This window comes from Artemia franciscana, chromosome 4, assembly GCF_032884065.1.
Source record: "Artemia franciscana chromosome 4, ASM3288406v1, whole genome shotgun sequence".
In the NCBI taxonomy this organism is placed as follows: domain Eukaryota; kingdom Metazoa; phylum Arthropoda; class Branchiopoda; order Anostraca; family Artemiidae; genus Artemia; species Artemia franciscana.
In genome coordinates this window covers 49,118,402-49,133,074 of record NC_088866.1, presented here as the reverse complement: position 1 = coordinate 49,133,074, position 14,673 = coordinate 49,118,402, and the positions used below count along the sequence as shown (strand labels likewise).

Here is a 14,673-nt window from a genome sequence, read left to right as displayed (position 1 = left end):
AGAATAAGTTAGTGGGTGCCTGAAAATGTTTAGATATTGTTTACGTTCTTTTGGTGTTAAAAAGTATCTCAAGATTAGCTACTTGGTCTCATAATTTACGTACAGCACACATGGATTTCGTTTACCAGGTAGGGGAAGGGATTCATAAGAACAATCTAAAATTCAGAAACAAGATATTACAGGGAAAATTAGACAATTTAAGGTGCTTAGAAACTTGGAAACCCTTCCCTAGACCCTTATTTGGAAAGTAGATCCCAATCTCAGAAGTATTATTCCCTTAGAAGATAGACCGGTGACTAGTTTAATTAGCAAAAATCAATGTCACCGTTTTTATCAAAAGCAGCAATTAATGGAACAAAAATATCTGATGTTGTATCTTAACAAACTTGTCAAACTTGTAAATCGAACTGATTGATCGTACCAGAGGGGTACTGACAGGATTAATTAAAAAAGCTTTGTCCACAAAATTAGTTTTTCAAAAAGAGGAAAAGAACTCCATTAAACCAAAAATGAACAAAAGGAGAATCAAACAATCTATCAAGCTTACAACCACAAATCAGCATCAATAAATAAATGAAACCCAAAACGAACAAAAATTACAATAAATAACCAAGTCAAACTTAAACCGACCAGAAATTTACATGAGTAGGGTTCAAAACCCCCTATGCTTTTTAAAAACCAGAATATAATTTGCACTTTAATGAAAAAATTCAAATAAATGCGCATTGTCAGTTTAATATATACGTTGATATTTATTCCTTAAAATCTTAATTACTTTATGATTTATTAAAGCTATAAAAGTGAAAACATTTAAAGAATTTTTGGGTTTCATTTATTTATTGATGCTGAGCTGCAGTAGTTGTATGATTTTTCTTTTTAATTTTTGCTTTAATGGAATTCTTTACTTCTTTTTGAAAAACTTGTTTTGTGGAAACTTTTTTTTATTAATATCTTTTCGTTTAATATTGACATAGTCTTTTTCAGGGAAAAATAAAATAATAGTTTGAATCTTTCTGGCTTTTCTTTAAGAATTTTCTGATTACCAATCCAATGAGTCCTGTTGAAAGCATATGTTACCACCCTTTCTATAAGAGCCTTATATGTCCCCAGGGTATAATTTATAACCCTTTCCCTGAGAGATGTAGGGGGGGGGGTTGTCCTATTCACACACACAATTTTTGAAACCTTCAACTACGATGAACAAAATTGTTATCTCCAAAATTTTCCTTGGAGGTGTTAAGGGAAATGATGAGCATGGAGGGGGGGGCTCTCAAATCACTTTGGCTCTTAAAAGGGACACTAAAAACTTAAAAAGGCACATATACTACAACAACACCTTCTAAAAAAAAAAAACCTTTTTTGCCTCCAGGGCATGACTTACAACCCAATCCCCAGGGCACTGGGGGTTGCGTCAACCCTAAAGGCATTGTTTTACTTCTTTGGGCGATTTTGAGCAAAATCGCTTCCACACGATTTTAATCAGCTTCGTTTGGTGAAGAGGGGTTGTCGGAAGGGCTAGCTCCCGTCCATCACTTTTGACTGTTAGAAATTCTAGAAATTCCAAGTTTTTACCAAATGTGCCTCCTTTGAAGTTTATACAACCATTCCTTCCATAAAACTTTGACTCTTAAAAAGAGCAATATAACTTCTGATTACCAATCCAATGAGACTCCCCCCGAGGTTTACATGACCACGCCTTTTATAAAAACCTTATATACCCCCAGGGTTTTAACTTATAACCTTTGCCCTGAGGGCTGGGAGTATATGTTATCCTCAAAGAAATGATTTCCAGACCTTTGAAATACGTTGAACAAAATGGCCATTTCAAAATTGTGATTGGAAGTGTTTGGGGAGACCGTGGGCGCGGGAGGGGGATTAGTTGCTCTGAAAATCACTTTCAACTTTTGAAAAAGCCACTATCGAAAAGTCTCCAACCGAATGAGTCCTTTTTGAAGTTTCTACAACAACACTTTCTATAGAAACATTATATTCCCCAAGGGCATAACTTAAAACCCTTGTTCGGAGGGCTGTGGGGGGATGCCATCCTCAAAGACATAGTTTCCAGACCTTTCAACTACGTTAAACAATGTTGATCAGAAAATATCAAAATTTTGATCGGAAGTATTTGGGGAAATGATGGGCGCAGGGGGGAATTCGTCCTCTGATCACCTTCAACTACTAATAAGGACACTAGTCCCCTTTATTTACAATCAAATGAGCAGTTTTTGAAGTTTCTAAAACAGCACTTCTATAAAAGCCCTATATGCCCCCAGGGCATAAATGACAGCCTCTGCCCTTGAGGACTGTGGGGAGGGGAGTGTCATCCTCAAAGGCATAATTTCCGGACCTTTCAACTACGTTTAACAAAATGACTATCTCAAAATTTTGATTGGATGTATTTGGGGAAAATAGTGGGCTCGGGAGGGGGGGGGGGTAGATCCCTCGAATTACTTTCGACTATTAAAAAGCGCACTAGCCCTTTCAATTTCAAATCGAATGAGCTCTGTTTGAACTTTCTATGACAGCTCCTTTGATACGAAGTGCCTGTATGAACAAAAAATAAATAATACGTTCTTAACTCAGGCAGAACTATTGCGTTGCCTATGATAGAAGAAGATGGATCAGGTACTCCCAAAAGAAGAGCATCAAGGATCCTTAATCCATTTGCCTCTAATAAGGGAACAGTTCTTACTGAGCCTAAACAACAAAATTTGTTCAACAAGATTGTATTTTCTTTCTTTTTCTATGTTCCTTGCGTTAAGAAACCGTTTCTAAGCCTCTATCGCTCCCTTAACCTCTAAGACAAGGCCCAGGGAATTTTTTCGCGGTTGAAAAAAGTTTGGAAGAATAGGAAGATAAGTCTACGCTAGGGTTAGAATACTGGAAGCATCAGTGATGAATATGGTCAAGCATTTTTCAAAAGTATAGGCGCTCCGAAAGACGGAATAGGATTTGCTAAATATTTTTCAGAGAAATTGCCTACATATTATTTTGGGTACCCAGATGACTGACCGTATCTCAAACAGAAAGCTATGCAAAAAATGTGGTTTAATTCCGCTTTCTACGGCTATAATGAGAGAAAGCTTGAGATGGCTAGCACAAGTTCAACAGATTCAGCGTAACAGATTGCCAAAGATCGTCTTTATCAGCCAACCATCTAGGTCGAAACAAAAATCGAAACCATCTAGGTCGAAACCATCTAGGTCGAACCATCTAGGTCGAAAAAAAGGGCTGCGGAAAAGGGGCTTTTCCTCCTCAACGCCCCAATTTGGTGGGAAGATGCAGTAAGATAGGGTCTAGGAGAAACCAAAGCTTCTTAGGAAGGTATAAAAAGGGAGGCCTTGAATACATTGGGATGCAAAAGGGGTATGCGTAGCTGTGTTGGCCTCACACGGTTTGTTGCTGTAGTGAGTTGTTAGTAGTAGTAGTATTTCCCCGATATACCCTTTTGAGTATAATTGTGCTAATTCAAATATTTTTTCGTGAAGTTTTGTAAAGCACTGATTCATAGGTTACTCATTCAAATCAAGCAGTTTGTTCGTATGGTCTTGGTCAAGTTGGAAATATATTGGTATTAATTATTACGCATGGCACTTCACTCTAGCCTTGTTTTTTGGATGGTAATTGCTAGTTGGAGCCTGTAAGTCATTATTTTTCCTTCTAATAGGCCTATTATTTATTTTTAGCTTATATTCAATAGTATTTTTACCCAATATTTAATATAGTAAGCTAACGCTAAAGTGTACATCTCAAGTCAGAGCCATTTGAAGGGGAGGGACTGAAACCGGATCAGGTGCCCTGGGTACCACAGCTGGGAGGGCTGCGGGCGAGGGTTACCCATTTTGATCAAATTTTTCACTTTGATTTTACGTTTTTTGCTCATATTTAAGTTGGGAGGCGGTATTGTAGTTATTTTCCGCTTAGGCATCACCAACCCTGGGAACAGCTTTGCCTCGGGTCTATACAGCGCAACCGGTTTACAACAGATAGATCAATGGAAAGAACAAAAAAACAAATATATAATCGGGGTTTATATATTGTGTCCATAAGGAAGGTGAGTGGGGTGTATTGTCGGGTTATTGACTACTATTTTGAAAGTGAGATAACAAGTAATCTAACTGTGGTATTTTATTTATTTAACATGCTTCATTTGAAGTGGTCAACCATTAAAGTATGATCTCTCTAATGTCCGTACTAATGTACCCTATTATACCGCCAACATTCCAGTTCACACTGTGTAAAATTCGAGAACAAACCGGTTTCATCTGTATATATTAAGAAACAATTAGCTTAAGCTCGGTGGAAAACAATTGGCGGGTAACAGAATACATTGGAATTATATAATTCGGAATATATGTTTAAACATTAGCGGTGGGGAAGGGTGGGGGGTTATGTTACCCCCACACCCTAAAGTGAAAATATATAGCCAAATTTGTTTCTAAAATATTGAATTTTCATCATGTTTTGGTATTTTTCGTTAGGATTAGCATAACTTCACTTCTTGAGTGTTGGCGGTATAATACATAAGTACCCAATTACCTATGTATTTATTTTCACTATTTAATGGGTCACTTCAAACCTTTTTATTAGTTCCTCAGCTCTAAAAGAAAACCCCTTACTGCACTCAGCCAGGAACTTGAGTCTCATAGCTAATATTTTTGTTTAAAAAGGAAAGGCCAAATGCCTCTACGTAAAATTCTCGGTCGTATCTAGATAAAAAATGAGACTTACCACTTTTTGAATGTTGCTGGAAGTGTGCTACATTAGGGTTTCCGTTGGCAGTACCAGTCAGATCATTTTTGTTTCTCTGTAACGAATAAACATCCACTGAGAAATCAAAAAGTTTGAAGCTTTTACAAAAATACCCTAAACAAATTTCGAAGTTTTTCTGCTTTGATTTTACATCACTACTGTCACACGAAGAAATACCACTTTCACTCGACTTTCTATAATTGGGTAAATTACCATTAAGTTCCTCCCTTATCTTTGTGTAAATATCATTCACAACAGAATTAGAAAGCTCATCACAAAGCGCATCTTTTGTCAAAGCTGGGTCTACCACAGATTGTGATTCTTTTATGCAGGTTGACCATAACTGATCCCATTCATACAAAACAGATGTAAGGCTCAATCTATTATCGGGAAATTCACTATAACCACAGTCTATATCAACCATTTTTTATTGACGCTACTTAGCTGACTCACGAATAAAATATAGCTACATAGCCAGGTTCTGAACCGAATAACTAAAAATTGCCACTATTCGACAAGAGTGCATAGACTACTATTATTCAAGATCTTTCTTCGGGTGGATTAGAGACCGAAATTGTAATTTGAGTATCGACCATGTGGAAATGTGGAGTCCTACAGCATGTGGGCACACTTTGTAACATCTGTAAAGATTCCGGAAAAGGCAGAAGGATAAGGGGCACTTAGAAAATCACTTAATCTTGTCCCCCTCTTTGTTTAGGGTGCTAGAGTGTTTCCAATGCACATAAAATTGTATGGTATGGAAATTAACTTCCGAATTTAAATGAAGGCTAAATTAAATGGAAAATAAGATATGGCATTGCATGGAATATGGTATGGCACGGAAAATAGGCATTTCGGATGCATTTCTTGTGTTATTACTACTGCTAACAACTCACCATAGCACCAAGCCGCCTGCCGCTTTCTGATTGCTTATTAGGGGGAACGTTCTAATTCATACAAGCAATCTTGCATTAATAATGTCACATGAGATGAACTAATCATACTGAAAGGTACTCGGAACTGCATAAAAATGTAAGTTTTCTTTTAACATAGTGTTTTGGTATTGTGTTTAATACCATCGTGAATGTCATGGCAACGAAATTAAGTTCCAAATTTAAATGGAAATTCATTTAAATGGAAATTAAGATATGGCATTGAATATGGTTAGGGTATGGATTATGGTATGGTATGAAAATAGGCATTTCGAATTACTTCTCCTGCTAACAGCTCACCGTAGCACCAAGCCGCGTAAGGCTAACATAGCTGCGCGAGCTCCTCCGTCCTAATTCATTGAAAGTCTCCCTCTTTACCCCCTCCAAGGAAGTTCCCATTCCCTTAAATATTTTTTATGGGACCCCCCTTCCTCAAATACGGAAGATGTTTAAAAGCAACACATTTTTTAGTGAAAAAGATATCTTGTGTGATTTGAGTCCCGTGACAGAGAAGAGAGGCGAAATGTATTTAGAGGACTACAAAAACGTTCCTGAGACAAGTGAAAAAACCAGGAGTGAAGAAGCAATTGCCAATATTTGGCCTCCACGAGACAACACGTCTTTGGCTCGGATGAAAAAAGAACACGAAAATTAAAAACACAAACATGAAGAGAAGCAAAACTTCAGAAGAAAAATAAATAAAACTCAAAATAAAGACAAGACAAACATAGTCCAGGAATAATCCAGTCCAAGTAGTGAAAAAAACATACAATTTAGCAACAATTTGTACATACCAAAGATAATCGATATAAAAGTAACATTCTCAAAGAATATAGCCTCTTTCTGCATATTTTTTCTAATAATTAATAAAATATTGCACAGAGGGTTCAGGCAAAGCTCTAATAACATGATCTTTTTTCTCTCATGTAAAATAGATCGTCCTATTTTTATTCCTGTAGCCAATGTATTTTTTTTATAAAAATATGATGGAGGTTTTCTGTTTTTTAGTCAAGGAGGAGAGTCTTGGAAAATTATGGAAGGAGGAATAAGACATTTTTCACATTGGTGGTTTTGTGCATAGCAATTCCATTTAGGTATGGAGACACAGCTGGGGAAGCGAATTGGAACTAAGGAAAATTTGTAAAAAGAAGGAGGGCTGACGATGCAACTTGACGAACAAAGTGTAATACCCAAGAGGAAGCCACTTCTGCGGTTTTCTTATCTGGCAATGTCAAATGCAATTGTTAACACTTAGCAAAACAAGAAACAGACGGACGGATGTTAATGTCCAAGAAGATTCCAGATAAGATTTAGCTAAGGGGGGTAGTTATATATTGAAATGATCTATTTAGGGTTGAGCTGTTTCAGAAGTCCATCAACCCCTAAGAGGTTTTATCATTTCCACAAGCAAACAAAGCTAAAAAACTTTGAAAAATCCCCCTGCCTCACTAACAAGAGCTAAGAGCTCATATGGCACTTGTGACGAGGCCAGAAGAGCTAAGAGCCAAGAGATCATATGGTATGAGCTCTAAAAAATTCTAAGAATCAATAGATTGAATTAAAAGGGAAATCAGAGGCTTAATGACGGTCAGGATTTAAAATAAGAGTTCTGGGTCACGATGTCTTTCTAAATATCAAAATTCATTAAGATCCGATCACCCAATCGTAAGTTATAATTACCTCATTTTTTCTAATTTTTCCTCTCTCTTTAGCCCCCAAGATGGTCAAATCTGGGAAAACGACTTTATCAAGTCAATTTGTGCAGCTCCCTGACACGCCTACCAATTTTCATCGTCCTAGCATGTCCAGAAGCACCAAACTCGCCAAATCACTGAACCCCTCCCCCCAACTCCCCCAAAGAGAGCGAATCCAGTACGGTTACGTCAATCACGTATCAAGGACATTTGCTTATTCTATTCACCAAGCTTCATCCCCATTCCTCCACTCTAAGCATTTTCCAATATTTCCCCTCCAACTCCCCCTAATGTCAACAGATCTGGTCGGGATTTGCAATAAGAGCTCTGAGACATGAATTTCTTCTAAATATCAAATTTCATTAAGATCCAGTCACCCATTCTTAAGTTAGAAATACCTCAATTTTTCTAATTTTGGCAAATTAACACCCCCCAGCTCCTCCAAAGAGAACGGATCCATTCCAATTATGTCAATCACGTATCTAGACGTATCACGTATTCTTCCCATCAAGTTTCATCCCGATCTCTCCACTCTAAGGGTTTTCCCAGATTTCTGTTTCCCTCCTCAAGCCCCCTATGTCCCCAGATCCAATTCGAGTCGAAAATGGAGCATCAGAGACATAAGATCCTTCTATATATATCAAGTTTCATTAAGATCCGATCACCTAATCGTAAGATAAAAATACCCCAATTTTCACGTTTTCCAAGAATTTCGATTTCCCCCTCCAGCTCCCCCCAAATGTCGCATGATCTGATCGGAATTTAAAATTAGAGCTTTAAAGCAAAAGATCCTTTTAAATGTCAAATTTCATTAAGATCTGGTGACCCGTTCGTAAGTTACAAATACCTCATTTTTCCGAATCCCCCCCCCCAACTCCACCAAAGAGAACAGATCCAGTCCGGTTATGTCAGTCACGTATCTTAGACAAGTTTTTATTCTTCCCATCCAGTTTCATCCTGATCTCTCTTCTTTAAGTATTTTCTAAGATTTTCGGCCCCCCAACTGCCCCCCCCCCCAATGACGCTGGATCCATTTGAGATTTAAAATAAGAGATCTCAGTTACGAGTTCCTTCTAAATAGGAAGTTTCATGAAGATCCGATCACTCCTTCGTAAGTTAAAAATACGTCATTTTTTCCAATTTTTCAGAATTAAAACTCCCCCCCCCAATAGAGCGGATCCGTTCCAATTATATCAATCACGTATCTAAGACTTCTGTTCATTTCTCCCGCCAAGTTTCATCCCGATCCCTCCAATCTAAGCGTTTTCCATGATTTTAGGTCCCCCCAAACTTCCCCCAATGTCACCAGATCCGGTCGGGATTTAAAATAAGAGCTTTGAGACACGATATCCTTCTAAATATCACATTTCATTGAAATCCCATTACCCGTTCGTTAGTTAAAAATCCCTCATTTTTTCTAATTTTCAGAATTAACCTCCCCCCCCCAACTACCCCAAAGAGAGCGGATCCCTTCTGGTTAGGTCAATCATGTATCTAGGACTTATTATTCCCACCAAGTTTCATCCCGATCCCTTCACTCTAAGTGTTTTCGAAGATTTTAGGTTCCCCCTACCAACTCCCCCCAATGTCACCAGATCCGGTCGAAATTTAAAATAATAGCTCTGCGACACGATATAATTCCAAACATCAAATTTCATTAAGATCTGATCAACCGTTCGTAAGTTACAAATACTTCACTTTTTCTATTTTTTCCGAATTAACCGGCCCCCCACTCCCCCACCAGATGGTCAAATCGAGATAACGACTATTTCTAATTTAATCTGGTCCAGTCCCTGATACGCCGGCCAAATTTCATCGTCCTAGCTTACCTGGACCGGGACCGACAGACAGACAGGCCGACAGAATTTGCGATTGCTATATGTCACTTGGTTAATACCAACTGCCATAAAAAGAAACGAGAAGAAAAAAAAACAAGGTAAACAAAATTCACTTTGCTCCAAGCTTGGCATACTTACACCATGTATGACCAATAAGTGTTGTCACACATGGCACGTGCCACTGGGATTATAGAACCTTTGAGAGTGGGCTACCCTTTGGAATTAGCAGCAACTTTAAGGCTTTTTCTTCTGTCGAATTGTTAACCAATAATGTTTAATAACAATTTTATGTTAACTCATGGAGAGAGAAATGTTTGCTAAGAAAAGTTCGGTACATGTGTATTATTCAGAACACGCTCAATAAGTGAAATTAGGTTCTTTATTTAAAATAAACTACGATGCAGGTACATTTTAATTAAATATTTGGTACTTGTTCATTATTCAGTTGATTCAATTCAATTCAGAACACACTCAAGAATTTTGCTGAGAAAATCCGGTTTCATAGCCACAAAGACAAAACTCAATTTGGTTCTCTACGCATAGTGATAGAAGATAGTGTCTGAACACGGATTTTGAAATGAAGAGTTGGGTTTTGACAAAGACTGAAAAAGAGGCAATTACAGTTTTCTAGGATAAGGGGTTGTTGCCAACAACAAAACAGTACGTCAACGGACACAACATGACTTTATAGTCTTAAGAGAAGGAACATTTTTGGAAGTGTAACAATTGGCCATGTTTGGAAAAAGTAAATTTGTGTGTAAATACGTGGTTTACTGACAGTAGAATACGATTTATTACTGTGTATTATATTTTAATCATATTTTGCTTTATTTCATTAGCCTAATGAAATAAAGGAATGAACCTAACTTCACTTATTAAGTGTGTTCTGAAAAATGCACAAGTACCAAAAATTCCTTGGTAATAAGTCTCAGAAACGTGATAACATGGCGGGAAACAAAAAAAAAGAAATAAAAGGTCTGTAAATTGAAGCTTGGAACTGGTTATGGCAAAAAATTGAATAGGGATTTTTTTCTAAATTTGATATATTTGGACCAGCAAGTCAGCATATTTCTGGTTCAATACTAGTCACCTGATTTTGCTGTGCTATCAGTTCTTGAATATTGTGCATCAAAATCTCCCATAACAATTTAATTTGTTTGAAAATTAGTCTAACAATGTTAAAAGACTTTTAACGATTATCGCTAACAATGTGTGCCTGGACAAACAAAATAGCTATTATAGCTGTAGTTAAATCAAAATATTTTTCATTTATTAAAAACACAAGATAACAGAAAAGCGTATTATGAATATTTTGGATAATTCATTTTACTATCTGAATGAAAAAGGGGATAAAGAATTTCCAAAGGTATTGATAACGGATAAATGACGAATACGACCATCGTAGGCGTTTCAGTCACTGGATATTTTTCAATGATACTGGTTGCAACCCTAAGGCTGGGCCTTGTGGCAGCTGGGATGGACCCTCGGCCCCGTATTTCCAAATAGAGATCAATCCACTATTCAATCAAAGGATGTCAATCTTTGGGCTGAAGTTTCAGTAGTTTAAAACCATGCACGTCCATATATCATAGTTGGTATCCGTCTTGAATTTTACTTTGTATTTCCATGTATTTAATTGTTTTCTAACTACCAAATTTAGTTTTCTGTTTCCGGGGAACATTTTGACGGTTACTTTTCTCCCCTCTGAATCTGTCAGACAGGTTCTCATCAGGTGTCAACTAATGTCTTCATTAGAAGTAGCGGAGAATTATCGCGTGACTGGCACAAGCACATATAGGGTTTCCAGCGGTCCTCCCTTATTTTTTGCATCTTGACCATATGAAAGTCGTAAAATTCAATCTAACCGGAAATAATTGCGAATTCCACAAGGAAATAAGCGTGAAGTTTGTCTTTCAGTAAGGTAAGCAGGTTGCCACCTATAGCACGAATGTGCTATTTTAGCACTATTTTATTATGTGTAGCACGTGCTCAGGGTTGCTAAAATAGCACTTTTATGCTATTTTAGCACTATTACAGGCATTTTTTAGACAATAGTAGCAAAAATAGTTGTGTAACCCGCAAATTTGAGCAGTCGTAGCACTGACAACCCGGGATGTAAACCTTTGTATAAATTATAAAAGTATTCAAGCCAATACCCTCCTAAAGACCTATTTACTATAGTTTTAAATCTTTTCTATGTTATTCAACTATTTTTCACGTTTCTTCGGGGGTACCTGCCTCAAGCTAGAGCCCCTTTCCTTGCGGAAGGGATGTAATTACCAATTTCCTAGGAAACAAGAGCTAAGAGCTCCTATGGCACTTGTGACGAGGCTGGACGAGCCAAGAGGCAAGAGCTCATATGATATGAGCTCTAGCAAAATTCTAAGAATCAATAGATTAATTTAAAAGGAAAACCGGAGGCTTAATGCCGGTCGAGATTTAAAATAAGAGCTCTAAGTCACGGTGTCCTTCTAAATATCAAAATTCATTAAGATCCGATCACCCACTCGTAAGCTATAAATACCTCATTTTTTCTACTTTTTCCTTTCCCTTCAGCCCCCCAGATGGTCAAATCGGGAAAACGACTTTATCAAGTCAATTTGTGCAGCTCCCGGACACGCCTACCAATTTTCATCGTCCTAGCACGCCCAGAAGCACCAAACTCACCAAAGCACTGAACCCCACCCCCTAACTCCCCCAAAGAGAGTGTACGTCGATCAAGTATCTACGACATTTGCTTATTCTACCCACCAAGTTTCATCCCAATTTCTCTACTCTAAGCGTTTTCCAAGATTTCCGGTTCCCCTTTCAACTCCCCCAATGTCAACAGATCTGGTAGGGATTCAAATAAGAGCTCTGAGACATGGGTTCCTTCTAAATATCAAATTTCATTAAGATACGGTCACCCGTTCTTAAGTTAAAAATTCCTCAATTTTTTAATTTTTCAAATCGACACCCCCAAGCTCCTCCAAAGTGAACAGATCCGTTCCAATTATGTCAATCACGTATTTATAACTTGTGCTTATTCTCCCCATCTAGTTTCATCCCGATCTCTCCACTCTAAGCGTTTCCCAAGATTTCTGTTTCCCCCCTCCAGCCCCCTATGTCCCTGGATCCGATTTGAATTGAAAATGGAGCATCTGAGACATAAGATCCTTCTATATATCAAATTTCATTTAGATCCGATCACCCATTCGTAAGATAAGGATGCCTCAATTTTCACGTTTTCCAAGAATTCCGATTCCCCCTCCAACTCCTCCCAATTTCATAGGATTTGGTCATAATTTAAAATAAGGGCTTTAAAGCACAAGATCCTTCTAAATATCAAAATTCATTAAGATCTGATCACCCGTTCGAAAGTTAAAAATACCTCATTTTTCTGATTTTTTCGAATTAATCCCGCCCCCCCCAACTCTACTAAAGAAGGCAGATCCAGTCCTGTTATGTCAGTCAGGTATCTTCGACATGTTTTTTCCTCCCACCAAGTTTCATCCTAATCTCTCCGCTTTAATGTTTTCCAAGATTTCCGATCCCCCTCCCTAAATGACGCTGGATCCGGTCGGGATTTAAAATGAGAGATCTGAGTTACGATGTCCTTGTAAATATGAAATTTCATTAAGATACAATCAGTCCTCTGTAAGTTAAACATACCTCAATTTTTTTATTTTTCAGAATTAACCCTCCCCGTCCCAACTCCCCCAAATAGAGCGGATCCGTTCTGGTCATGTCAATTACGTATCTAGAACTTCTGCTTATTTTTCCCACCAAGTTTCATCTCGATCCCTCCACTCTAAGTGTTTTCCAAGATTTTAGGTTCCACCCCCTCCCCCCAACTCCCTCATATGTCACCGGATCCAGAGCGGATCCTTTCTGGTTATGTCAGTCAGGTATCTTGGACTTGTTTTTATTCTTCCCACCAAGTTTCATCTGATCTCTCCGCTTTAAGTGTTTTCCAATATTTCCGGTTCCCCCCAACTCCCCCTTAATGACTCTGGGTCAGGTCAGGATTTAAAGTAAGAGATCTGAGTTACGAGGTACTTTTAAATATGAAATTTCATTAAGATCCGATTACTCCTTCGTAAGTTAAAAATACCTCATTTTTTCATAATTAACCCTCCCCCCCCAACTCTCCCAAACAGAGCAGATCCACTCCGGTTATGTCAATCATGTATCTATGACCTCTGCTTATTTCTTCCACCAAGTTTCATCCAGATCCCTCCACTCTAAGCGTTTTCCAAGATTTTAGGTTCCTCCCTCCAACTCCCCCCAATGTCACCGGATCTGGTCGGGATTTAAAAAACGATTTCTGAGACACGATATCCTTCTAAACATCAAATTTCATTAAGATCCCATCACCCATTCTTAAGTTAAATACTTCATTTTTTCTATTTTTTCCGAATTAACTGCTCCCCCCACTCCTCCCCAGATGGTCAAATCGGGAAAAAAACTATTTCTAATCTAATTTGGTCCGGTCCCTGGTACGCCTGCCAAGTTTCATCGTCCTAGCTTACTTGGAAGTGCCTAAAGTAGCAAAACCGGGACAGACCGACAGACCGACTGACCGACAGATAGACCGACATAATTTGTGACCGCTATAAGTCACTTGGTTAATACCAAGTGCCATAAGAAAAGGTGACACGGCCGCTAATCTTGACAGGTTTGACACTAATCGTCTCTGATTTCTAGCTATCTTTTTTTGCATTTTCTTATTATTATTATTATTATGCTTGTTATTATGTGCCATTTTGTGTCATATTGTTATACCACCCTATTATTTGTGCTATTATTTGTGTTTTTGTTATTGTTATTGTCATATGTTATTGTTATTGTGCCGTGACCCGAAGAGATTTTTGTCGCAACAAATATCTATTTATCTATCTGTTATCTAACTCTTTTCCAGTTCATTTTTCCGGTTTTCCATTAAAAATAATCTTCCCGCGATTCTTAGAAAGACAAACCAGTAGCTAGGCAGGGGCAAGGGATACCAGCGTCCCTGAGAATAAGTGTTGTATCTCTTTTGAAAAATTGCAAGAAACATGAAATTTCACAATATCGTAACTAGATCAGACTCGTATTATTAGGAAATAAAAAAAAACAAGTTTTTTTTCAACTGAAAGTAAGGAGCGACATTAAAACTTAAGACGAACAGAAGTTATTACGCATATAAGGGGTTTTGTCCCCTTCTCAATACCTTGCTCTTCGCGCTAAAGCCTTTTAGTACTTAAAAACAAGCTTCTTATTGTTCTAATTAAACGACTCATTAAACAAACGACTAATTAAACAAAAGAATTGGAACAAAATTCAAGCCTTAGCGTAAAGAGCAAGGTATTGAGGAGGGGGAAACCCCCTCATGTGTGTAATAATTTCTGTTCGTTGTAATTTTAAATGTTGCCCGTTGCCCTTTACTTTCAGTTGAAAAAACTTGTTTTTTTAGCTGATTTCTGATCGTTTTTTTTA

At 37.8% G+C, this 14,673-nt stretch overlaps 1 protein-coding gene across 7 annotated transcripts in view; it reads right to left on the bottom strand.

Moving 5' to 3' along the window:
* LOC136026532 (rap guanine nucleotide exchange factor 4-like) overlaps positions 1-14,673 on the bottom strand; it is a 788,659-nt gene that overhangs the window by 165,522 nt on the left and 608,464 nt on the right. For 4 of the 7 annotated variants that reach the window (XM_065703200.1, XM_065703203.1, XM_065703202.1 and 1 more), the window contains one exon: positions 4,732-4,807. The exons of the other annotated variants lie outside the window; for them this stretch is intronic. In XM_065703200.1, the coding sequence (XP_065559272.1) occupies positions 4,732-4,807 (76 nt within the window). The remainder of the gene's footprint in view (positions 1-4,731; positions 4,808-14,673) is intronic. 7 annotated transcript variants of the gene reach the window in all.